We start from the raw sequence: 24,615 nt of genomic DNA, 5'->3' as shown, positions 1-24,615 counted from the left end.
TAGAAGTTCATCCATGTTTCTCAAACGTCAAATTTCGAAGTCGTTCCAAACATCATTTTTCTAAATGTTAAGGTTATTAAGTTTAGGCATGAACTACTCATTTTTAAGGTAAGGGTTAAGGTTTGGGATAAGCTTAAAACAAAAATCTCAAAAACAACTCTCTATCGCTTGATTCAAACATGCAACCTTGGCTCAAAAGCTAGATGTTTACGCCCATCCGCCATCCCTGTCCACCACGCCCTTGCAAAACTGACACCTAGTTGAAGGTAACAGCGCTCATTGTGTCCCCTAGTGGCCAGTTTCCATGTCATCTACTGACGTCCTCAAACACGGATGGATGTTGAATACTGACTTGTATCACGGGTGACCTGGCTGCTTTTTACAGGGGAGGACGACAGACTGAACACAGGTAAACAAAAGGCTCTTGTGATGTCCTCCTGGGGACCAGAAACAGGATTCCATTGAAAGACACACCAAGCCGGAAAATTGGTCAAGCTTGGTCTTTGTCTGTGGCCAACCCAATAAACTTGAACGCTTCCCTTTCCCCCCCTCTCTCTCTCTCTCTCTCTCTCTCTCTCTCTCTCTCTCTCTCTCTCTCTCTCTCTCTCTCTCTTCTCTCTCTCTCTCTCTCTTTCAACCTCCCTCACCCCTCCCCTCTCTCTTTCTTTCTCAGATACGGTCCTCACATTGCAGATCATCAAGTGTAATCTATCCAGCCTATTCACAGGTACCCAAGGGGCACTGGGCCATGCTCAATTAGGTCAGCATGTCTGTCTCTCTTCATTACATGCATATGGCTGCATATAGTCTCTGTGTAATTCAGGCACTGGAGGGAAGTTGACTCTGTTTAATTGGCTAGACTAAACTATACCCTGTGTTTATTAACAACATATGCAGTTGTATTTAACAAATAACATCTACATGGTAAATGACAAAGCTCATTAGGTACATTTAAGTTTTTGCAAGCACCAGAGACTTTGTGACTTTTCATATCACTTTTCATACTGCTAGTCTTCCATCAGATTACATTTCTATCAACAATGACCTCAAAATATTTGATATACTGTACGCTAATATAAGACTGACCATATAATTAGAATGTAGGGGAGAGTGGTGTAAGTCGAGCCATTTTTTACATTCAGCATCATCCCGACAAGGGAAATATAGTATTCTTTGCAACAAAGATATCTACATATATTTCAGGATGTTATGTACATATCCCTGGAAATAATCTCATCCAAAAAAAGTATCTTGGCAAAATTTACACCGGGTATGGGATACGTTGAGCCGCGGGACAGGGTAAGTTATGCCGCCTACAAATTTCTGTGCTGAATGAAATATTACCCCAACTTTAAAAAAATAATTTCTATATTTATTTCCCAAACTCAATTCAACACAATCGCCTGTTGTTACCTCATAACCAAGCACTCATGCCTCGTATTACGCCTGGGAAGAAAACACTTACATTTTCTCAATTTAACATTGGCACATCCTTTGGCTCATCTTACCCTAAGGCACACATTTTGACTGTATTAGCCCACACAGCTAAAAGGATGCGCCTCCATGCAAGGATTAGGACCTCATCAGGTTTTAAATAACCCAACTAGTGTATAGAACAATCTTAAAATGATAGAATAGAATAAGGTTTTATGATAGAAGCATCATAAAACCTTTAACAAGGTAAATTAATTTGACTTTGTGAAAAAAACATATATTTTTTTACCTCACTTGCTTACCACTTTTTCTTCCTTCAGAGACTGCATGAAATTGTGACCTCTTCCTAAATACACTACATAACCAGAAGTATGTGGACACCTGCTCGTCGAACATCTCATTCCAAAATCATGGGCATTAATATGGTGTTGGCCCCCCTTAGCTGTAATAACAGCCTCCACTCTTCTGGGAAGGCGTTCTACTAGATGCTGGAACATTGCTGTGGGGACATGCTTCCATTCAGCCACAAGAGCATTAGTGAGGTCGGGCATTGATGTTGGGCGATTAGGCCTGGCTCGCAGTCGGCGTTCCAATTCTTCCCAAAGGCATTCGATGGGGTTGAGGTCAGGGCTCTGTGTAGGTCAGTTAAGTTCTTCAACACCGATCTCGACAAACCATTTCTGTATGGACCTCGTTTTGTGCACGGGGGCATTGTCATGCTGAAACAGGAAATCCCCAAAGTGTTGCCACAAAGTTGGAAGCACAGAATTGTCTAGAATGTCATTGTATGCTAAAGCGTTAAGATTTCCCTTCACGTGAACAAAGGGGCCTAGCCCGAACCGCGATAAACAGCCCTAGACCATTATTCCTCCTCCACCAAACTTTACAGTTGGCACTATGCGTTCGGGCAGGTAGTGTCCCCCTGGCATCCGCCAAACACAGAATCGTCCGTCGGTCTGCCAGTTGGTGAAGCGTGATGTCCAACGGCGGCGAGCTTTACACCACTCCAACCTTTTAAACGAGAGGCTGCCTGGATCTGTAATTTAAAGACCCTCGCTCCCGTCGGTCTCAATGTAGACTTTGATCTGAAGCCGTTCTTGTGATTATTGTGATTTTGCTATTCATTGTAAAATGTTTGATGGCCTACGTAGCCAATTTGTATCTTTTATCGTATGCTATCCATTCATGTTTCTTGTATGTTCTTTGTATATCTGAGAATTAACCAATGATATCAGGCCACACACAGCCATGAGTACAGACACCTGTGTGTGTCCTTTGACACTATATAAACTAGTGACCCGCACTGTTTGTCATTCCACCCTGATGAAGACAGCTTGTCTGTCAAAATGTTGGTTATTAGGTTATTAAATTACTGCATCTAGGAGCTCCTGGAGTGTTTTCCCCCCCAACTGTTCTAGTTTTCACTTGGACTATCTCTTTATGTTGAATGCCAATACTCTTGTATGGCTACCAATAGCCAAAGATCTCTCTTTCTCTATCCAAGCATCCATTTTTATTCCTGTAGGATGAGGGCCCACTTCAGTAAACAAGGAGGTAAATGTTGCAGTAAATGACTTCACTGTAAATGTGATAATCATACATGAGAACAGTCAAAGATTTTCCACCATTTGCGTCTCAACATTACAGGCTTATTTGGTGTTTTGTTTATTTTTTCTGAGCTTTAACTGTATGCTCAATGTATACAGTAAGCAAGCAACAGTACAAACAGTGCAATAGCTTTTCCCCTGAAAAGCCTCAGACCTAGCCATAAACTACAATGAACACATCATTCAGTTGCTTAGTAACAAGGAAAAACAAGAGAAGGCTAGCAGTACTCAGTTTATGCAGGCCAGGCTGACAGAAACATTTAAAAACACAGGTCCTTAAGCTGTATCCACTTAAAAATGACAGAACCTGGTTTTTATTTACATGGCTCTTGGTGGCTCTTATGTATAATTCACAGCCAGGGAGATGGAAGGATCCTCGACAAACCTTGGGAGAGCGTTCCTGTGTCTTAGGTCTGGAGATTGCACCCTCTCCGTCTCTGCACTGATCTGGGTGGTGGACGAACTTCAATATGGGTAAGAAAACAAAACAGTTTTCTATAACCAAGTTCAGAATAAATGAAACTTGATTATTGCTAAGAAGTCATATAGTAGATTGAAGTTTTGATGTTAAAGTGTTTTAAAAGGTGAGGTTGAATAGGGTGAATGTGTTAATAGGTCAAACTGTTTTACGATTGGTATTTTAGAGACAAGTTATACAGTAAAACAATGACTATTCACTCTTTTCTTCATCTAAAGGTGGGATTGAGAGTTGTTATGGTCAAGGTACATGTTCATTCTCTGCTACAATGGCAAACAGTTGGCTGTCTCATGTCCTTTGTTGTAATATAATGAGTTATACAGTGAGACAAGTATTGTCATTTACACTAGGGACTATGACATGTAACAATATCTATTACATCGTGTTCTAGTTCTACTGCCTACTTCATGTATAATGGAGAAACTAACTAATGAATAATTTATTGATGGAACAGGTGAAATCTTAACCAAGGAAACAACATTTAATCAAACTCATAACATGTTGAACAATAAACTCATAAACCTTTTCTTTTTTTTAAGCATGATGGCCAAGGGCAAGAAGCAGTCAAGCGAGCCCAAAGGCCGGAAGATCACCCTAAAGATGGCCAAGCTGGCCCTGAAGCTGACCGTGGATGGCAAGCGTCGGCTGGACCTCAGCAACATGGAGCTCACCACCTTTCCCAAGTGCATCCTGAAGCTTTGCGATGTGGACGAGCTGGACCTGAGCCGCAACCTGCTCAAGAAGATCCCAGACTCTATCGCCAAGTTTGTCAACCTCTGCTTTTTGGACCTCCACAGCAACCAGCTGGACCAGGTTCCGGAAGCTATCGGGTGCCTCCGTAACCTATACAGCCTCAACCTGTGTAACAACTGTCTGAGCACTGTAGGACTCCCCAACGAGATCGGTCTCCTGCGAAAGCTGAGGAGCCTCAACCTGGGCATGAACGTCCTGGAGAGCATCCCATCCTCTATTGCAGCCCTCAAGGAGCTGCGTCACCTTGGCCTGTTCAACAACCAACTGACCCGGGTACCTGAGTGCCTCCGCAACCTGCCCTACCTGGAGACCGTCAACCTGAAGTGCAATCCTATCCCCTTGGAGGATGACAAAGGCATTGACCCCATCCAGAGGGTGGAGTGCCTGTACCTGGTGAGGGAGAGCTCCCTGTGTGCCTGCTGCCTCCAGAAAGTCAAAGACAACAGGCAGAGGGTGAACAGCAGGCTGAGCAGAGGCCCCACCCACAGGAAGTCCATCTTCACCGGTCTGAACACACCCAACTCGGTGGTGCAGGAATACCAAGCCATCTGGAGGTGATGGAGGAACCAGGTCCTCAATAGGTCATCAAGGACATATTATTTAGGATAAGAACAGTCCAGGTGCTCTATTGCAATAGCTACTTATTACTTGACAATGTATATTAGGCATATCAGGAATTCTGGAAGAAGAAACTTTACAGGGGTTGCAGTCACACATAACCAGCCTTCTATAAGCTGCTCAGTCTGTGGTTTGTTGTACTCTATCGCCCTCTAGAGTTTGGAGTCCTGTAATGTTCTCCAACAGACACTGCACTGGAAATCTATCTTAGCTTTTTTCTATCTTAGCTTTCTAATACTACTTTCATTTGCATATGTGTTTGCATATCAAATGTTTCTGATGATAAATTAAGCTTTCATTCTCATTGTTATGATTATTTGTCTCCTCTATTCCAGTGTCAGCAATCACACTAGGACAAAGGGACCAGGTTAGACGATTTAGCGAGGTAACTTTGGTAAACTGAGTTCAACTCAGGGTAACCGGTCACCTTTTAGCCAGGTAAATTTCTATGGCACCAAATCCTCCAGAACTGACCTAGAAAACAAGACCTTGAGAACTAGAGAAACGGAAAACACACCGGTAAGACCTGACAAAACAAGATGAACTGGCAACAGAAAAACAGAAAGCATGGGTATAAATACACATGGGGATAATGGGGAAAAAATAGGAGAGAGGAGACAAAGGGCTGTAAGACAAATGTTTGATCCTAGACAGATGGAAAGTGGGATGTATACGGAGGGTGCGGGGCAACAGAAGATGAACTGCAGCGGGGCTAAGGATTTTAGAAGATGGGGAAAGGGCCGATAAAGGGGGGGCTAAAATTCCGGGACTCAAATCGGAGGGGCAGATCCTGAGTGCAGAGCCATACCCTCTGCCCGAGACGATAGTGGTGAGCCGGGGGCTGGTGGCAGTCTGCCTGTCGCCGATTCCTGGAAGTGGTCTTAAGAGATGGACCGAGCTCTCTTCCAGGTAAGCCGACAGTCATGGACAAACATCTAGGCCAAGGGTATGCTGACTTCTTCCTCTTGCTCAGGGAAGAGCGGAGGCTGGTAACCCAAGGACAGGAACCATGGTCAGGAACCATGGTGGGACACCAAAATCATTGTCGGAGGAAAGCCAGTGTCCAGAGGGAGCCAGGATGGCAGGTGAGGTTAGAGGAATGAGCCCATTCTAAGACCTGGGACCAGGCAAAATCTGGGACAAACAAATGGTTAGCCAGCTGGGAATGCTGTGTCTTGAAGACAAGGCTCTCGATACTCCAGACGAGTGTTAGGTTACTGTGGTGGTTTGTTGCCTAGGAGATAGTCCGCAGAATTGTTCCGACAATGCATTGAAGGCATGGTCATGGTATTCTCCAAGGTATGGAGTCCCTCCACAAGGTTCTGCAGTAACTCCTCATGGCTTACAATGGTGTCTCCTTGGAGGGACACTGTGTTGCAGAGCTGGTCTGAGTCTGCTTAGTCAGTCATGGACAGTTGGTACTATCACGACTCAGGATATGACCCAAATACAGACACAGGAGGTGGATAGTTTGGTTCTCAGAATATTTAATATTACAAAGGGGCAGGAAAAGGGCAGGTCAAGGGCAGGCAGAGGTTCGTAATCCAAGGCAGAGTCAATCAGGGAAAGAACATCAGGCAGGCTCAGGGTCAGGACAGGTAGAAAGAACAGAACTAGGAAGACTAGAAGACAAGATCTTGAGAACTGAATAAACGGGAAACAAGCTGTTAAAACCTGACAAAACAAGACGAACTGGCAACAGACAAACAGAAAAAGCAGGTATAAATACACAGGGGATAATGGGGAAAAGGTTGGAGACATCTGGTGGGGGGTGGAGACAAGCACAAGAAAGATGATACAGATCAGGGTTTGACAGCCTGCTGAATTTGCAAGATAACTTTTCTTTCAATTTGATTAAGGCACAAATGATATAGTGGACGTTTCAGCATTGTCTCAAGGAAGAGTTGGCATTCGACTACTCATTTGCACCATTTACGCGTAGTTACAAGCCTGATAGAGTTAGCGGGCAGGCAGACGAGCAATATCCACCTTTGCAATATGGATGAAGCCTGAGCTGGAATGTGAGCTAACTGAAACTGGTTAGCTTTAGAAAACCTGATAGATATAGCGTATATACACCGTTGTAAAACGGATGAAGCCTGAGCTGGACTGGGAAGCTACCTGAAGATGGTTAGCTTTAAAACGTTTTGGGAGACTAGTCAAGATTGAGGAAAAGATGAACGGAGCAAAGTACAGTTAGATCCTTGAAGAAACACCTGCTCCAGAGTATTCAGGACCTCAGACTGGGGTGAAGCTTCACCTTCCAACAGGACAGCGACCCTAAGCACACAGCCAAGACAACGCAGGAGTGGCTTTGGGACAAGTCTAAGAATGGCCCTGAATGGCCCAGCCAGAACCCCAATTTAGTTTTAAATTATAATAAATTTGCACAAACATTTTTTTAATAGTTTTTGCTGTCATTATGTGGTATTGTGGGTAGATTCAATCAATTTTAGTATAAGGTTGTAACATAACAAAAATGTAGAAATAGGGAAGGGGTCTGAATACTTTCCAAATGCACTGTATATAACATGATTGGCACAACCATAATAATCATGAAACGACCTTGGAAGTGTAATGAACACGAGGGGATACAAGAGAGCTGGTTTCAAGCGCAGGGTGCAGCCGGTGTTTATTGCAAAGGACCACAGGAGGAGGCAGGTAGCTGGGTCCAGGGGCAGGCAGGAGGTCATACACAGGGGGTCCAAAAGGGCAACAGTACAGACAAGGAAAAGGCTGGTAACATAGTCCGGGAGAGCAGGCAATATGTAGATAACAGGAAATCCTATTCCGGCAGGGAATAGGCAAAAGGCGTCGTTGGTGAGGCAGGCAGAAACTATCATACACCGCTCTCTGTGTCACGTGTGTCACAAAACAAACAATACCTCACAGGGATGCGGTGCAAAGAACTGAACTAAATAGTGTGTGATAATGACATACAAGTGTGTGAACAGGTGAATAGAATTCAGGTGATTGGGATCTGGAGAGTGTGCTGCGTTCAGGGGATCTAGGTGTTTGAGAGTGTGAGCTCTAAAGTGGGCTGGAAAGTGAGCTGCGTTCAGGGGATCTAGGTGTTTGAGAGTGTGAGCTCTAAAGTGGGCTGGAAAGTGAGCTGCGTTCAGGGGATCTACGTGTTTGAGGGTGTGAGTTGGAAGCAGACGTTATACAGGAAGTGCCATAATCATTTCACATTAACCTGTTTAATTTAGTTGATATGGCTTAATTGATCATAGTCCAGACGTGTTACAGTTGCAAATACCATGCAGTTGCACCCGGGGAATTTAAACAAAACAGATTTTTTGGGGCAGGTGTTCTGTTTCCCCACATTTATTGAGTAATTAATTTCCCATCATGAAAATGTGTCACTATACCCCAATCAAATACATTCATCGACACCACAAAAAAACAGACAAATACAACTTTTTACTCCAATCTGGCAACCCTCATAAACTCTGACATAGCACCAGTATCCCAAAGCATTAAGCGGAAACAAGCATAGAAATCAGAATTAGATTATTTTTTCAATACAAATATAAGGCTTGTATTATATTCTAAGTAGTTTGGTGATAACCAACCATCAGTAAATAGCCCACCGAACTTCCTCATCCCTATATTGTTGTTTATTTTTTGCTGCTTTGATCCCCAGCATCTCTACTTGCACATTCATCTTCTGCACATATTTCACTCCAGTGTTTAATTGCTAAATTGTAATTATTTCGCCACTATGGCCTATTTATTGCCTTACCTCCCTTAATCTTACTACATTTGCACACTCTGTATGTAGATTTTTCTGTTGTGTTATTGACTGTACGTTTGTTTATCCCATGTGTAACTCTGTGTTGTTTGTGTCGCACTGCTTTGCTTTATATTGGCCAGGTCACAGTTGTAAACTGGCCTACCTTGTAAAATAAAGGTGAAATATTTTTATTTTAAATAACCTGGTTGATTAACAATATTGGGTTGTTAACATGTTTTATTCTTTCTAAATAGATGTGGGACTCAATAAAAGGCATTGTAGAACACCATTGCCCAAAATGCATTGCGCCAATAACTTTCAAAAGATTGTTCTGAAGTTTACCCCCCAAAAATGTATTTTCCTATGAATGAAGTCGCACAAAAAATGGATGTATTTTCACACGGATTAAGCCACACAAAAACGCACAAAATCTGCTGAAATACTTTTTGTACATATTTGCACGATTTCAGAGTGAGATTGTGTTGCCAACAATACACAGTAATTTTTTCCCCAAACCACTACCTGGGGCTGATACTGACCAGAGAAGTGCTGAATCAACAAGAAGATGAAGACGCTAAATCAATAGATTCATTAGTAAGCTAACAGAAACAACACTGTATTGACCTGACCATTATTAGATCCGGTCACTATCCATGATGTTATGAGAAGGAATCTTGCTAGAATTCTGAGTCTCTTAATTAAAGCTTGCGGCTCCACTGATCAATTCCTTATCAATCCTCCTATCCGTGTTATGTCTAAAATAGCTTCCCCATGCAGCATCGTCACAGGTGACCAGTCTAACACGCTTTACTTTACAGACTGCTCACTGCTGTGTCAGTGCTATAGGAAATCATTGCACCAGTGCACACACACACTCCTCAGGCAGACAGGCAGAATGTGGCGGAGCAGAAGCTGTAGTAGTCCTAAAAGCACTATCTAGAGCAGGGATGGATCAATGAAAACAAAATGTTTTTTTTTGGAACTCAGTCGGGGTCTCAAGATTATAATTAGTTGATTAGTTTTAATGAATTGTGTTGAGGCTTGACTGGAGGAAAATTGGTATACTGTTGGCTCTCTAGGAACGGTTGGCCAAACATTTCAAGTTAGATTTAGTAGGTCCCAGTTTATGCTAGCTACATTGTTTGTTTATATAGCATTTATACAAGGCAGAAACATTGTTTCCTTGTTGAAAAATATACAGAATGCCAGTTTCAGAGAGATGCATAGCAACATCAGGGCAACTTTGTAACAGCTGACCCCATTTTTCTTGGTTGCTGCGGAAAATGAGGAGGTCAAAAGGGGGGTGAGTGTAACAGATGTGAAACGGCTAGCCTAGTTAGCGGTGCGCGCTAAATAGCGTTTCAATCGGTGACGTCACTTGCTCTGAGACATTGAAGTAGTAGTTCCCCTTGCTCTGCAAGGGCCGTGGCTTTTGTGGAGCGATGGGTAACGATGCTTCGTGGGTGACTGTTGTTGATGTGTTCAGAGGGTCCCTGGTTCGCGCCCGGGTATGGGCGAAGGGATGGTCTAAAGTTATACTGTTACACATAGCAACATCAGGGCAACTTTGTAACAGCTGACCCCATTTTTCTAAAGCCAAACCCACCGATTAGCCACTGTCTACCTGCTATTAAGATGCCAAAATATGAAATATTTTCAGTTCTTGTTTTCAGTATCCTTATGTTGTTTTTGTTTTGTGTTCGGATTGTTTCAGTGCATGCATTTAACACGTTTTGGACGGACTTCAACAGGGCCACCATCTCCAAAGTTCTGAACTGGGTTTAATTGAGTTTTTGTTGTTTTAATTGTTTCAATTGTACATTAAATGTATATGGTGTATTTTTTTTTGCTGGATCTTTGTAGACTTTTTACAAACTTTGAGTCAAACAAAACTGTGTGTTCTCTTCTCCGACAATTAATCCACAGATCAAAGGTGAAACCTAGTTCGTTTTTAGTTCATTGTTGATGAATCCCAGAAATTTTCCACATACACAAAAAAAATATTATTTCTCTCTAATTTCGTGCACAAATGTGTTAAAATCCCCGTTAGTGAGCACTCCTTTGCCAAGATAATCCATCCACCTGACATGTGTGGCATATCAGGATCTGATTAAACGGTGTGATCATTACACAGGTGCACCTTGTGCTGGGATCAACAAATGGCCACTCTAAAATGGGCAATTTTGTCACACAATGTCACAAATATCACAAGTTTTAAGGGAGCATGCAATTGGCATGCTGACTGCAGGAATGTCCATCAGAGCTGTTGCCAGATAATGTCATATTCATTTCTCTATCATAAGCATCCGCCAAAGTCGTTTAGAGAATTTGGCAGTATGTCCAACCGACCTCACAACCGCAGACCATGTGTAAGTACACCAGCTTAGGACCTCCACATCTTGCTTCTTCACCTGTGGGATCGTCTGAGACCAGCCAACCGAACAGCTGATGAAACTGAGGAGATGTCTGTCTGTAATAAAGCACTTTTGTGTGGAAAAACACATTCTGATTGGCTGGGCCTGGCTCCCCAGTGAGTGGGCCTGGCTCCCAAGTGGATGGGCCTATGCCCACCCATGGCTGCGCCCCTACCCAGTCATGCGAAATCCATAGATTAGGCCCTAATGAATTCATTTAAATTGACTGATTTCCTTATATGAACTCAGTATAATTGTTACATGTTGCGTTTATATTTTTGTTCAGTACAGATACAACATTTCAATATGGTTAATACACAACGTAACCAGGATGGCAGGTAGCAAAGTGGTTAAGAGTGCTGGTCAAGTAACCAAAAGGTTGCTGGTTATAATCCCTGAGTGAAAAATCTGTTGATGTGCCCCCTGAGCGAGGACCAGTGCCTTCATGAAGTATTCATACCCCTTGACTTATTCCACATTCTGTTGTGTTACAGCCTGAATTCCACATTTATTAAAACCCCCTAAGGTCGATGTCTGCGCCCCTGCGTCAATCGAAGTAGCGTAATTTTAAAAAATCACCATCACAATCCATACGTTTCAGCTAGAAATATCTGTTTTCTTGCATGGTTTGCATCTCAATCCACTGCATCCTCCTACGTCAGCCTTCCGCATCTGGAAGGTGGCCGTGCTACAGCAGTCTTTGTCAGACCATGAGACATCCTGAAAATCTGTCTGTAGCATCCAAACCATTTGAGCTAAGAAATTTGACCCCACTATGGAAAGGGGAGACTTTCACGAATATGATGGTGTTCTCCGGGACTCGTCTGAATGTACGTCTTACAAATGAATTGAAGTATGGAGGACGTTTTGTGCCTACAAAAATAAGGGGTTGTATATATAATATATTTCCTGAGCTTTCTTATATCTCCTAGATACAGGACAGCCACTTCAACACGTTAATCCTTATGATTTATTTCTTGACAGTCTTTTTTTGCCATTTATGAATGTTTTATTCAATGTGTTATTGATGGGCTATAGTAGTAAAGGCAAAATTCTATATTTTAGCAAATCATTTTCAAATATTTATATTTTTTGTACCAAAGAAATTCAAAATCAATCAGCTAAATGATGATCAAAATTGTAACTCAATAACATTCTTCTTGGTAAGCAACTCCAGTGTAGATTTGGCCTTGTGTTCTAGGTTATTGTCCTGCTGAAAGGTGAATACATCTCCCAGTGTCTGGTGGAAATCAGACTGAACCAGGTTTTCCTTGGGGATTATGCCTCAAGTTAATTTAAGTAAATGTTTTATCCTGAAAATTGTTAATGATTACAAGCATAGCCATAACATGATGCACAACTATGCTTGAAAATATGGAGACTTGTACTGCAATGTATTGTATTGTATTTGCCCTGAACAACACTTTTATATTCAGGACATGAAGTTAATTTCTTTGCCACATTATTTGCAGTTTTACTTTTGGACCTTATTGCAAACAGGATGCATGTTTTTGATTTTTAAAATTTGATTTCACTCTGTCAATTAGGTTAGTATTGTGAAGTAGCTACAATATTGTTGATCTATCTTCAGTTTTCTCCTATCACAGCTATTAAACTCTGTAACTGTTTTAAAGTCAGCTTCCTCTTCCTCTCCGGCAACTGAGTTAGGAAAGATATCTGTATCTTTGTAGTGACTGGGTGTATTGATAGACCATCCAAAGTGCAATTATTAACTTCACCATGCTCAACGGGCTATTCGATGTCTGCCCTTCTTTGCGAGGCATTGGAAAACCTCCCTGGTCTTTGTGGTTGAATCTGTGTTTGAAATTCACTGCCCGACTGAGGGACCTTACAGATGATTGTATTAGTGGGGTACAAAATTGCCCTCGCTAGAAGCATGTGTTTCAGACATAAGGAAGTGGATGGCTGCAAACTTTCTACTTTTAAACTCGGACAAAACAGAGATGCTTGTTCTAGGTCCCAAGAAACAAAGATATATTCTGTTGAATCTGACAATTAATCTTAATGGTTGTACAGTCATCTCAAATAAAACTGTGAAGGACCTCGGCGTTACTCTGGACCCTGATCTCTCTTTTGAAGAACATATCAAGACCGTTTCAAGGACAGCTTTTTTCCATCTACGTAACATTGCAAAAATCAGAAACATTCTGTCCAAAAATGATGCAGAAAAATTAATCCATGCTTTTGTCACTTCTAGGTTAGACTACTGCAATGCTCTACTTTCCGGCTACCCGGATAAAGCACTAAATAAACTTCAGTTAGTGCTAAATACAGCTGCTAGAATCCTGACTAGAACCAAAAAATTTGATCATATTACTCCAGTGCTAACATCCCTACACTGGCTTCCTGTCAAAGCAAGGGCTGATTTCAAGGTTTTACTGCTAACGTACAAAGCATTACATGGGCTTGCTCCTACCTATCTCTCTGATTTGGTCCTGCCGTACATACCTACACGTACGCTACGGTCACAAGACACAGGCCTCCTAATTGTCCCTAGAATTTCTAAGCAAACAGCTGGAGGCAGGGCTTTCTCCTATAGAGCTCCATTTTTATGGAACGGTCTGCCTACCCATGTCAGAGACGCAAACTCGGTCTCAATCTTTAAGTCTTTACTGAAGACTCATCTCTTCAGTGGGTCATATGATTGAGTGTAGTCTGGCCCAGGAGTGGGAAGGTGAACGGAAAGGCTCTGGAGCAACGAACCGCCCTTGCTGTCTCTGCCTGGCCAGTTCCCCTCTTTCCACTGGGATTCTCTGCCTCTACCCCTATTACAGGGGCTGAGTCACTGGCTTACTGGGGCTCTCTCATATCGTCCCTGGGAGAGGAACGTCACCTGAGTGGGTTGAGTCACTGATGTGATCATCCTGTCTGGGTTGGTGCCCCCCCTTGGGTTGTGCCGTGGCGGAGATCTTTGTGGGCTATACTCAGCCTTGTCTCAGGATGGTAAGTTGGTGGTTGAAAATATCCCTCTAGTGGTGGGGGGGCTGTGCTTTGGCAAAGTGGGTGGGGTTATATCCTTCCTGTTTGGCCCTGTCCGGGGGTGTCCTCGGATGGGGCCACAGTGTCTCCTGACCCCTCCTGTCTCAGCCTCCAGTATTTCTGCTGCAGTAGTTTATGTGTCAGGGGGCTAGGGTCAGTTTGTTATATCTGGAGTACTTCTCCGGTCCTATTCGGTGTCCTGTGTGAATTTAAGTGTGCTCTCTCTAATTCTCTCCTTCTCTCTATCTTTCTCTCTCTCGGAGGACCTGAGCCCTTGGACCATGCCTCGCGACTACCTGACATGATGACTCCTTGCTGTCCCCAGTCCACCTGGCCGTGCTGCTGCTCCAGTTTCAACTGTTCTGCCTTATTATTATTGGACCATGCTGGTCATTTATGAACATTTGAACATCTTGGCCATGTTCTGTTATAATCTCCACCCGGCACAGCCAGAAGAGGACTGGCCACCCCACATAGCCTGGTTCCTCTCTAGGTTTCTTCCTTTGTTTTGGCCTTTCCAGGGAGTTTTTCCTAGCCACCGTGCTTCTACACCTGCATTGCTTGCTGTTTGGGGTTTTAGGCTGGGTTTCTGTACAGCACTTTGAGATATCAGCTGATGTTAGAAGGGCTATATAAATAAATTTGATTTGATTTGATTACAGAGATAAGGTAGTCATTCAAAAATCATGTTAAACACTGTTATTGCACAGATAGTGAGTCCATGCAACGTATTATGTGACTTGCTATACAACTTTTTACTCCTGAACTTATTTGGGCTTGCCATAACAAAGGGGTTGAATACTTACTGAGTCAAAGCATTTCAGCTTTTAGTTTTTTATTCATTTGTAAAAATGTCATAAAACATAATAACACTTTGATGTTATGGCCAGTGACACAAAAATCAATACAATCTTTACTATAGAAACAAATTATGTAGATTTGCAACAACTACCACACCTATCAACAACTACCACACCTATCCATTCTAAAAATGTACTTGAGTTACTATTAATATTTAACAAGAGAGCAAAGCTCTGGATTCCCAATTCTAGACAGTCAGCAGTAGCACTTGTCACATATTCCAATTCAGTACAATGACGCATTGACCGAAGAAAAGAGGCCACAAGCTCTGTTTTGAAGCAATGCCTGCAGGTTTTTCACACAGATGGTGCTAAACCATGATTTTCCCAATTTGAAACAATCCATCCTAAAACACAAAACAACAACACAACATATAATACACCTCAGAAATGTACATAGGAGCCCATATTTTATGGTGTATGTGTGTTAGCATTGCAAAGGGAGGGTATATTACTGCAAGCGTCGAAGTTTACCAGTAAACTACCAGAATTTTGGTATCTTTCAAGTTATCGGGGGGAATTTATGAAATGTCATCTAGTGGCCTTTTTGGGTACTTCAGATTATCACAGCTGTCTGTAATTATCTCTGGCCTTCTGTGTGGATTTACTACATATAAAACAGATACAGTTATGAAATAACATGATTTAAAAATGATTTAAAAATGGAACAAATGGAATGACAAAGCTGTAAAACATTGTTCTAAATATAAACCTGTCACGGTTTTCATATGGTGAAGGAGAGTCGGACCAAACTGCAGCGTGTCTATTGTGATCCATGTTTAATAAAACAAACGTAACACAAATCAATACAAAACTGAATCAGATCACTGAGATCACTGAGGTACAGTTACCCACTACCGCTCATAGCCACAGCGATAGAGTCAATGCACGCTTCTTCACCAAACTAGATCTCAAGGGGTGCTTACAACCTGGTGGTTATCCGAGAGGGAGATGAGTGGGAGACGGCTGTCAGTACCACCTCTGGGCACTATGAGTACCTCGTCATGCCGTACGGGTTGATGAATGCGCCATCATTCTTCCAAGCCTTTGTAGACGTGATTTTCAGGGTCCTGCACGGGCAGGGTGTAGTGGTGTATATTGATGACATTTTGATATACTCCGTTACACGCGCTGAGCATGTGTCCCTGGTGTGCAGAGTGCTTGGTCGCATGTTGGAGCATGACCTGTACGTCAAGGCTGAGAAATGCCTGTTCTTACAACAGTCCGTCTCCTTCCTAGGGTATTGCATTTCCACTTCAGGGGTGGAGATGGAGAGTGACCGCATTGCAGCCGTGCGTAATTGGCCGACTCCCACCGCGATAAAGGAGGTGCAGCTGTTCTTAGGGTTTGCCAATTACTACCGGAGGTTTATCCGGCATTTTGGTCAAGTGGCAGCTCCCATTACCTCACTGCTGAAGGGTGCCTGGTGCGCTTGCACTGATCAGCTGAGGCGGACAGGGATTTTAGTCACCTGAGTGCTCTGTTTACCTCGGCTCCCGTGTTGGCCCATCCAGATCCCTCTTTGGCGTTCATAGTGGAGGTGGACGCATCCGAGGCTGGGATAGGAGTGATGCCCTCTCAGCGCTCGGGTATGCCACCGAAGCTCCGCCCCTGTGCCTTCTTCTCGAAGAAGCTCAGCCATGCGGAGCGAAACTATGATGTTGGGGACCGGGAGCTGTTGGCTGTCGTCAAGGCCTTGAAGGCATGGAGACATTGGCTTGAGGGGGCTAAACACCCTTTTCTCATCTGGACTGACCACCGCAACCTGGAGTACATCCGGGCGGCGAGGAGACTGAACCCTCGTCAGGCAAGGTGGGCCATTTTTTTCACCCGTTTTGTATTTACCCTTTCCTACAGACCAGGCTCTCAGAACGTTAAGACAGACGCATTGTCCCGGCTGTATGACACAGAGGAGCGGCCCATGGATCCCACTCCCATACTCCCGGCCTCTTGCTTGGTGGCACCGGTAGTGTGGGAGCTGGACACGGACATTAAGCAGGCATTGCGTACAGTTCCCACTCCCCTTCAGTGTCCGGCTGGACGTCTGTGCATTCCGTCTGCTATCCGCGACCGGCTAATCTATTGAGCCCATACATCACCCTTCTCTGGTCATCCTGGTATCGGTCGGACGGTGCGCTATCTTAGTGGGAAGTACTGGTGGCCCACTTTAGCTAAGGACGTGAGGGTTTATGTTACCTCCTGTCCGGTGTGCGCCCAGTACAACCCTTACCCATTCCACAACGGCCGTGGTCGCACCTGTCGGTGGATTTCCTGACCGTTTTTCCTGTAAGTCCTGTAATCGCCTCCCTTTGCCCGGTCTCCCTATCGCCCTACAGACTGCGGAGGCTCTATTTACACACGTCTTCCGGCACTACAGTGTGCCTGAGGATATAGTGTCTGATCGGGGTCCCCATTTCACGTCGAGGGTTTGGAGGGCGTTCATGGAACGTATGGGGGTCACGGTCAACCTTACCTCAGGTTTTCACCCCGAGAGTAACGGGCAGATGGAGAGAGTTAACCAGGATGTGTGTAGGTTTCGGAGGTCTTATTGCCAGGACCGGCCGGGGGAGTGGGCAGTGATTCGTGCCCTGGGCAGAGATGGCCCAGAACTCTCTCCACCACTCCTCCACTAACCTTTCTCTCATCCAGTGTGTATTGGGGTATCAGCCGGTTCTGGCTCCTTGGCATTCCCTGCCACCGACACGCACCCATTACAGTTACAGAGTTCATTGGAAATAATTCCATTATTGATAATTAATTAGGTAATTTTCTCTTGAACCCTATGGTTCCATATCCAATAAAAGATTGGTGACCAACCTTTTCAAGAGTCCAAAAGCAAGCCGAGATCTACCATTCTGATTTTACTTTTTGTTTTGAAATCACAGAATCAACTTTGCTGTGCACTCAATGTGTCTTTTTACAGTCTATGGCTCGAGGAAACTGTGCAGACACAGTGATCTCAACGATCTGATTGGCCAGCGGTAGGCCTATAGGTGCACTTGATTGGCTCTCTGGGCCTGCCGGGGATGCAGGTGTTACTGTGGATGTATTTCAAGGCCCACCTTCAAACTCAGTGCCTCTTTGCTTGACATCATGGGAAACCCAAAAGAAATCAGCCAAGACCTCAGAAAACAATTGTAGACCTCCACAAGTCTGATTCATCCTTGGGAGCAATTTCCAAATGCCTGAAGGTACTACGTTCATCCGTATAAACAATAGTACGCAAGTATAAATACCATGGGACCATGCAGCCATCATACTGCTCAGGAAGTAGACGTGTTCTGTTTCCTAGAGATTAACGTATTTTGGTGCACAAAGTGCAAATCAATCCCAGAACAACAGCAAAGGACCTTGTGAAGATGCTAAAGGAAACAGATTCAAAAGTATCTATGTCCACAGTAAAACGAGTCCAATATCGACATAACATGAAAGGCCTCTCAAGGAAGAAGCCACTGCTCCAAAACCACCATAAAAAAGTCAGACTATGGTTTGCAACTGCACATGAGGACAAAGATCGTACTTTTTGGAGAAATGTCCTCTGTTGTGATGAAACAGAAATAGAACTGTTTGGCCATAATGACCATCATTATGTTTGAAGGAAACAGGAGGAGGCTTGCAAGCCGAAGAACACCATCCCATCCGTGAAGAACGGGGGTGGCAGCATCATGTTGTGGGGTACTTTGCTTGACCCCAAGCATACTTCTGAAGTTCTGGCAAAATGAGCTAAGGACAACAAAGTCAAGGTATTGGAGTGGCCATCACAAAGCCCTGACCTCAATCCTATAGAAAATCTGTGGGCAGAACTGAAAAAGCGTGTGGGAGCAAGGAGGCCTACAAACCTGATTTTGGGAAATTGTACTAGGATTAAATGTCAGGAATTGTCCAAAAAAAAGTTTAAATATATTTGGCTAAGGTGTATGTAAATCTCTGACTTCAACTGTAAATAAAGGTTACATTTAAAATGTGAACAAATAAATGACTAAAGTTACCATAGATTGCCATAACTGACCTGTTAATACCCAAATTACCAAAGATTCTGGTAACCCTAGTGACAATGAGCAGCCCAGTTGTTATGGTTGAACAAAAACAGCAGTGCCCAGCCAAACCCTACCCCTATCCACTACCCATGGCCATAAGGTTTTTATTGCTGTCTCATTTTGGCTTGTGCTGAGGTTTTTGTGGCCCTTCCCCCTCTGGTCTCTGTAGTAAGAGCAGCTGTGGTCTTCAGGGCAGCGCTGATTCAATTGCAGTGGGTGACTTAAAGCTTTTATACTCCATAAGGGAGGAAGAGGAGGAGAGGAGGAGGATGCCTGGGATGCTGCTCCCACACTGATGCAATATCATTAGAGAAATGTCGGGAACTAGGAGAGAGAGAGAGAGAGAGAGAGAGAGAGAGAGAGAGAGAGAGAGAGAGAGAGAGAGATGTAGAAGGGAGATCAAGCACAGGCTTAACTGAATGAACAACAGAGACAGAATGAAATATGGAATTGTACTAAATAGTTTGGGGTATGGCCTCGTTTTTGAGGAATGCTCCTCAGAGCCAGATGCTGATGACAGGTAACATTTAGCTGGGAAGCTGGCATTGAACCCCCACCCCCCCCACCCCAACCTCCCACAAAAGGAGAAGAATGAGACCCTATGCTGATGATGATACATTTGCATTCATTCCCACTATGCCTGTATAATAGGAAACAAAGTGTTATGATGCTTGGTGAAGTTCAACGGGCATTCAGAGCAGCCTCCTGATTGAACTTTCAGAAACTACATTTCAATCGAGTTCAGGCTTAACTGAATGAACAACATAGACTGAATGCAATATGGAATTTCATGAAATAGTTTGGGGTATGGCTTCGTCTCCGAGGAACGCTCCTCGTAGCCAGACGCTGATGACAATTAGCCCTTTGCTGGGCAGCTGGCATCGAAACCACCCAAAATAAATAAGATAGACAATAGTGATTTGAGTGAAAAGACTGGATCAGAAAAACCTAAATCACGTGAAGGAATAAAAAACGATAGGAGTAGTGAACTTGCAATTAGAAGGAAACAATGGAAAACCGATAAGAAGACAGCCTTGCCTGAAGGCTGCGAGCATATGCTGTAGAATAGGAAGTAGCAGGTAGCTTAGTGTGGAGATCAAAACGGTTGTGTTTTGCGATGAAGAGAGTTGTGCTGATTGAAAAGATTGTACGAGACAAAGAAACAAGTCGTAATGGTTGCCTGAAATAATGTAATTCACCTAGTGTGTGATATGCCGTCGCTATGCTTATGAGTTGAGGCGCACTATAGAATGACCAATTATACGTTATGTAGACCAATGAACTTCAGACCACTGAACATGAAAATCCCCCAAAAGTACACAGATGGGAGGCATCGGTAGTAAAACCTGTCCTCGAGGGCCAACTGTCTAAAGCACGATGAGATCTTGAGATCGGACACTGTTGCAACAACCATAGTAAAAGTGTTATGAAAATGCAACCTTGCACAATTGGAATAAGGGAACCCACGTGGTGAAAACCATTGCTGGGTAGCCTTAATTTGCTAACAGAAGGTGGTTACTGTGGGACCAACCATTGTTAATTGGTTAGGATGTTAGAAGCTAGCATAGAGAAGCATTTCCTTGAATCACTTCAATGTGTTCAATGATTACATTTCTGCATTACAAATTGAAAAATATTAAATTCAATATGCTAACACAAATTGAAAATGATGGAATTCCAATACAATTTCAGTTGACACTGAAATCACTCCATACATTGCATTGCTTGCAGAATTTAAGAATTAATTGGCAATGAGTAACAATGAATATCGTCAGATAAATTATAGGCTAATCATGAATTTGACTTTTGATCTTCTAACAGCAGCATACTGTATATAGATATTTCCATAAACTTGGGTACCGTTGAGCATTTCTTGTTGTGGACAACTGCTTGGAGCTGTTACAAAGCCACTAATATTACATTTTTTCATGTGAAGACGTTAAGATATGTATTAAGAACTCTCTCGTTCTTGGAGTCTTCACAGATTTGGCCTTCGCCGCCTCCAGCTCTTTCTTGGGGCGGCGATATTCTCCTGGCTGTACCCAGGGTCCTTTACCGTCCAACTCATCCTCCCATGTCCAGTCCTCCTTGCGCTGCTCCTGCTGCCGCTGCCTGTCACCACGCCGCTTGGTCCTGTTGTGGTGGGTGATTCTGTAACGGTTTTCATGCGGTGAAGGAGAGGCGGACCAAAGTGCAGCGTGTTTACTATTCATGTTTTTTAATAAGACAACTAAACATGAACATAATACAAAACAACAAACGTGGAAAACCGAAACAGCCTTTTCTGGTGCAAACTAACACAGAGACAGGAACAATCACCCACAAAACCCAACACCAAACAGGCTACCTACATATGGTTCCCAATCAGAGACAATGACTAACACCTGCCTCTGATTGAGAACCATATCAGGCCAAACATAGAAATAGACAAACTAGACATGTAACATAGAATGCCCACTCAGATCACACCCTGACCAAACAAAACATAGAAACATACAAAGAAAACTATGGTCAGGGTGTGACACCTTTCAAAGTAGGCGTTCACCCTTTTAACTCCATTCTATGAATCTATTATCTATTAGTTCATTGATTAATAGCTGCCAATACCATGCCACAGTAGCCTAGTGGTTAGAGTGTTGGGCCAGTAACTGAAAGGTTGCTTTATCGAATCCCCGAGCTGACACGGTAAAACTCTATCATTCTGCTCCTGAACAAGTCAATTAACCCACTGTTCCCCAGTAGGCCGTCATTGTAAATAAGAATTTGTTCTTAACTGACTTTCCTAGTTAAATTTCCCAATTTCTGCATAATATTTAGTGTGTATTGACTTATTAATGAACTACTGTTACTGTAAATGATTAGCTGACTCATATATCCAGCTACCTAACTAACTATTGGTAACCTTTTCAATGATGCCATACAGCCAAAACAACAGAGTCTATTGCTAGACTAGAGATATTCCCCTTGCTATAGTCAGTTGTTGCATATCTAACTAGTTGGAATGAAACAAGGGAGTGAAAAGTAGGTCTTCAAATATATCCTTTCACTGTTTATAGCATGTCTTCAGCTACCCAGAACTGTCTGATCAGCCTGATAAGGTACTGTGTGTCACGAGTATGACCGAGGGTGGTTCCCTTTCCCGGTCGGGTGGAGCTCGGTGGTCGTTGTCACCGGCCTATTAGCTGCCACTGATTGTCTTTCCTCCCCCTCCTTGTATGTTTAGTGGTAGCACCTGTTTATGTTTAATTAGTTTGTCTTTATTAGACAGCCGGCCCGCCTGGTTGTTGTGCGGGATTATTTCAGTGTAACCTTCGGCTCTGTTGTAGAGGTACGTGTTAGTGCCTGGTTCGTGATTTTTTTCCCGTTGTACATTTTGATTCCCTGTGTTTGGGAGCGTAACTATTGTGAGCACCCTGTGGTGCGTTGGTGCTGTTAAAGACGCACAGCATTGAACTCTCTGTCTCCTGCATTTGACTCCACACCCACGACACCCGGAGCATTACACCGTGGGTGTGTTCCGCTTACAACTGTGCAAACCCATGTGTGTATAGCAATGGAATGAAACATCCAACCAATGCCTCGAGTCATGCTGTAGGTCCACAACAAACCCAGAGGGTTGTGGGGTCCTGTCCAAAGGAAAGCCATATCCCCTGTCCCGAGACACTTGTGGAGAACTGAGAGGATTGGACAAGTGTATGCAATACTACCAAAATTTGTTGAAGTCTTACCATGTCACCATTCATCAACCCCTCTCAGATCTCCATGTGTCTTGACTCTGGGCAGTATGGGCTAGGGGTTGTTTTTGGACAGGCCAAGGGTATTATCAGTCATGCACGGTGTAAAATGTTTAAAGCGGCAGTACAGTCAAAATGTCACGAATGTTACCGAAGGTGACTCCCCTTCTTGTTCGGGTGGTGCTCGGCGGTCGTCGTCGCCGGTCTACTAGCTATTACCGATCTGTTGTTCTGTGTTCCTTTGGTTTTGTCTGATTGGTATCACCTGTTTCTTGTTTGGTTGTGAGGGTAGGGTTATATATAGTTTGTTCAGCCCGCTTCTGTTTCGTGCGGGCTTGTTCGTCTGTTCTATGTTTGAGTGTATATTGTTTGTATTTGGGTTTCGCGCTGTCCGTTTATATTTCTGATCATTTGTTTTTCCTACTTTTGTTCATGTCATTTTTCCGGGACATTAAAGCCTGTTTTTTCCCACATCTTTTGCTCTCTGCGCCTGACTCCACACATCCTCACTCATTTTTTGTAACACAAAAACTTTATTTGTGATGCTGGTATCATACCGGCCCTACTACGAGGTTGAAATAACACTCTGAAATTGTGAAAGTTATGATAATACAATTTTTGTGTAAGAGCTGTTTGAAAAAAATGCTTGATATTTCAGCCTGTTTAGGTGAGATGGAAATTTTAGCCCACATCATGACATCACAATGTGATTTGATTATAACAGACCAATGACTGTTCATCTGGGTAAAGAGGTGGGCTCTAGACCATGCTATCAGCCATTCAGGGCTGTGTATGTAAATATCTTTCCTAACACCCACACAATCAGACTGAGCATTTAAAAGGCCAAAAGAGGCTTCGGGAAATAAATGATAAAAAATATATGTAGGGGTTATTTTCATTAAATAAACACAAACAGGGATTTATTAGACATACAGTGATGATTTAAAAATAAAATGACAAAGAATGCAAGGGGGTTTTAATAACTGCCAAATACTTTCTTCCTCTGTCCTTGGGGGAAACTCAATTTCATTTCCTTGATTTGTCACATCCTCCCTCCTTGTCTCCTTCTCAAAACCCATTGGATGAGAAGGTCAGAGGTCCTTCCCCTCTCACCTTCTTATCCAATGAGTTTTGAGAAGGAGGTGAGGAGAGAGGACGTTATAGAGAGGATATTATATTATTATATCAAGTATTATATAAATGCTGTTGTTGATACTTTACATTCCTCAGGAAAGCCCATAGCTTGAATGTTCCCAATGAATACCTTCGAGAGACTATGAGTAAAAAAAGAGCTTTAACAATAAACCCAAACGGATCTGATAGCTGTCACTTTACTTGGACTAAGAAAATACACTTTATGAGACTGTCAAGAAGCATTATGACCACCAGAACCATATGAGCCAGATAGGCCTATCACGTGCATGCCCTTATGTCAGTCATAGGTTTGAAAAGAGGATGTCTGCTCTTGCATTCATCCCATTCATCAGCAACAGAGTATTGGGGGTAGGTACATATCTGACATCAATGTGTGCACAATTACAATGATAATTCAATATGGAATATTTCATAAAATTGCATATAACTTAAAAATACTGTTGACATGTGAGTTAAATTGTGTGGTAAGTTTTGTGGGTTTTGACACTCTTATATAGGTGTCATAACCAGCCATAAAATAATGCAATACATGTCACAACAGGTCGAAATATATGTGCCATGATAGTGTTATGACCATATTATGACAGGTTATGACAAGTTATGTCAGCACGTGTGACCATGTCATAACGTGTTATGACGCCATTTTTCCCCCTTATCTGATTCAAATCTGTTATTTCTCCTGCAGTCTAAGCAAACGGAATCAGACACTTCAAGCCACACTTCCAACTACCTTCGTAGGTGGTTTGAAATCAGGTACAAATCTGATTCCTGGCTATAAAACCTTCGACT

General features: G+C 43.1%; 1 protein-coding gene across 1 annotated transcript; it reads left to right on the top strand.

The window, feature by feature from the left end:
* Positions 1-639: 639 nt before the first annotated feature.
* Positions 640-5,095, top strand: LOC135525174 (leucine-rich repeat-containing protein 18-like). The gene is made up of 3 exons (XM_064952913.1): positions 640-760; positions 3,398-3,515; positions 4,059-5,095. Exons 2-3 carry the CDS (start codon positions 3,406-3,408, stop codon positions 4,828-4,830), a joined length of 882 nt encoding a protein of 293 aa, XP_064808985.1. The 5' UTR covers positions 640-760; positions 3,398-3,405; the 3' UTR covers positions 4,831-5,095.
* The last annotated feature ends 19,520 nt before the right edge of the window (positions 5,096-24,615 follow it).

Source organism: Oncorhynchus masou, chromosome 31, assembly GCF_036934945.1.
Source record: "Oncorhynchus masou masou isolate Uvic2021 chromosome 31, UVic_Omas_1.1, whole genome shotgun sequence".
Taxonomy (NCBI): domain Eukaryota; kingdom Metazoa; phylum Chordata; class Actinopteri; order Salmoniformes; family Salmonidae; genus Oncorhynchus; species Oncorhynchus masou.
The sequence above is the reverse complement of the archived record's forward strand: the minus strand, read 5'-3'. Positions and strand labels throughout refer to the sequence as shown.

Bases quoted from the DNA above. Each gene is read 5' to 3' on its own strand.
- LOC135525174 (XM_064952913.1), top strand. From the start codon at position 3,406: ATGGAAGGATCCTCGACAAACCTTGGGAGAGCGTTCCTGTGTCTTAGG. The intron at 3,516-4,058 runs GTAAGAAAACAA...CTTTTTTTTAAG, and splicing joins GTGGACGAACTTCAATATGG to CATGATGGCCAAGGGCAAGA.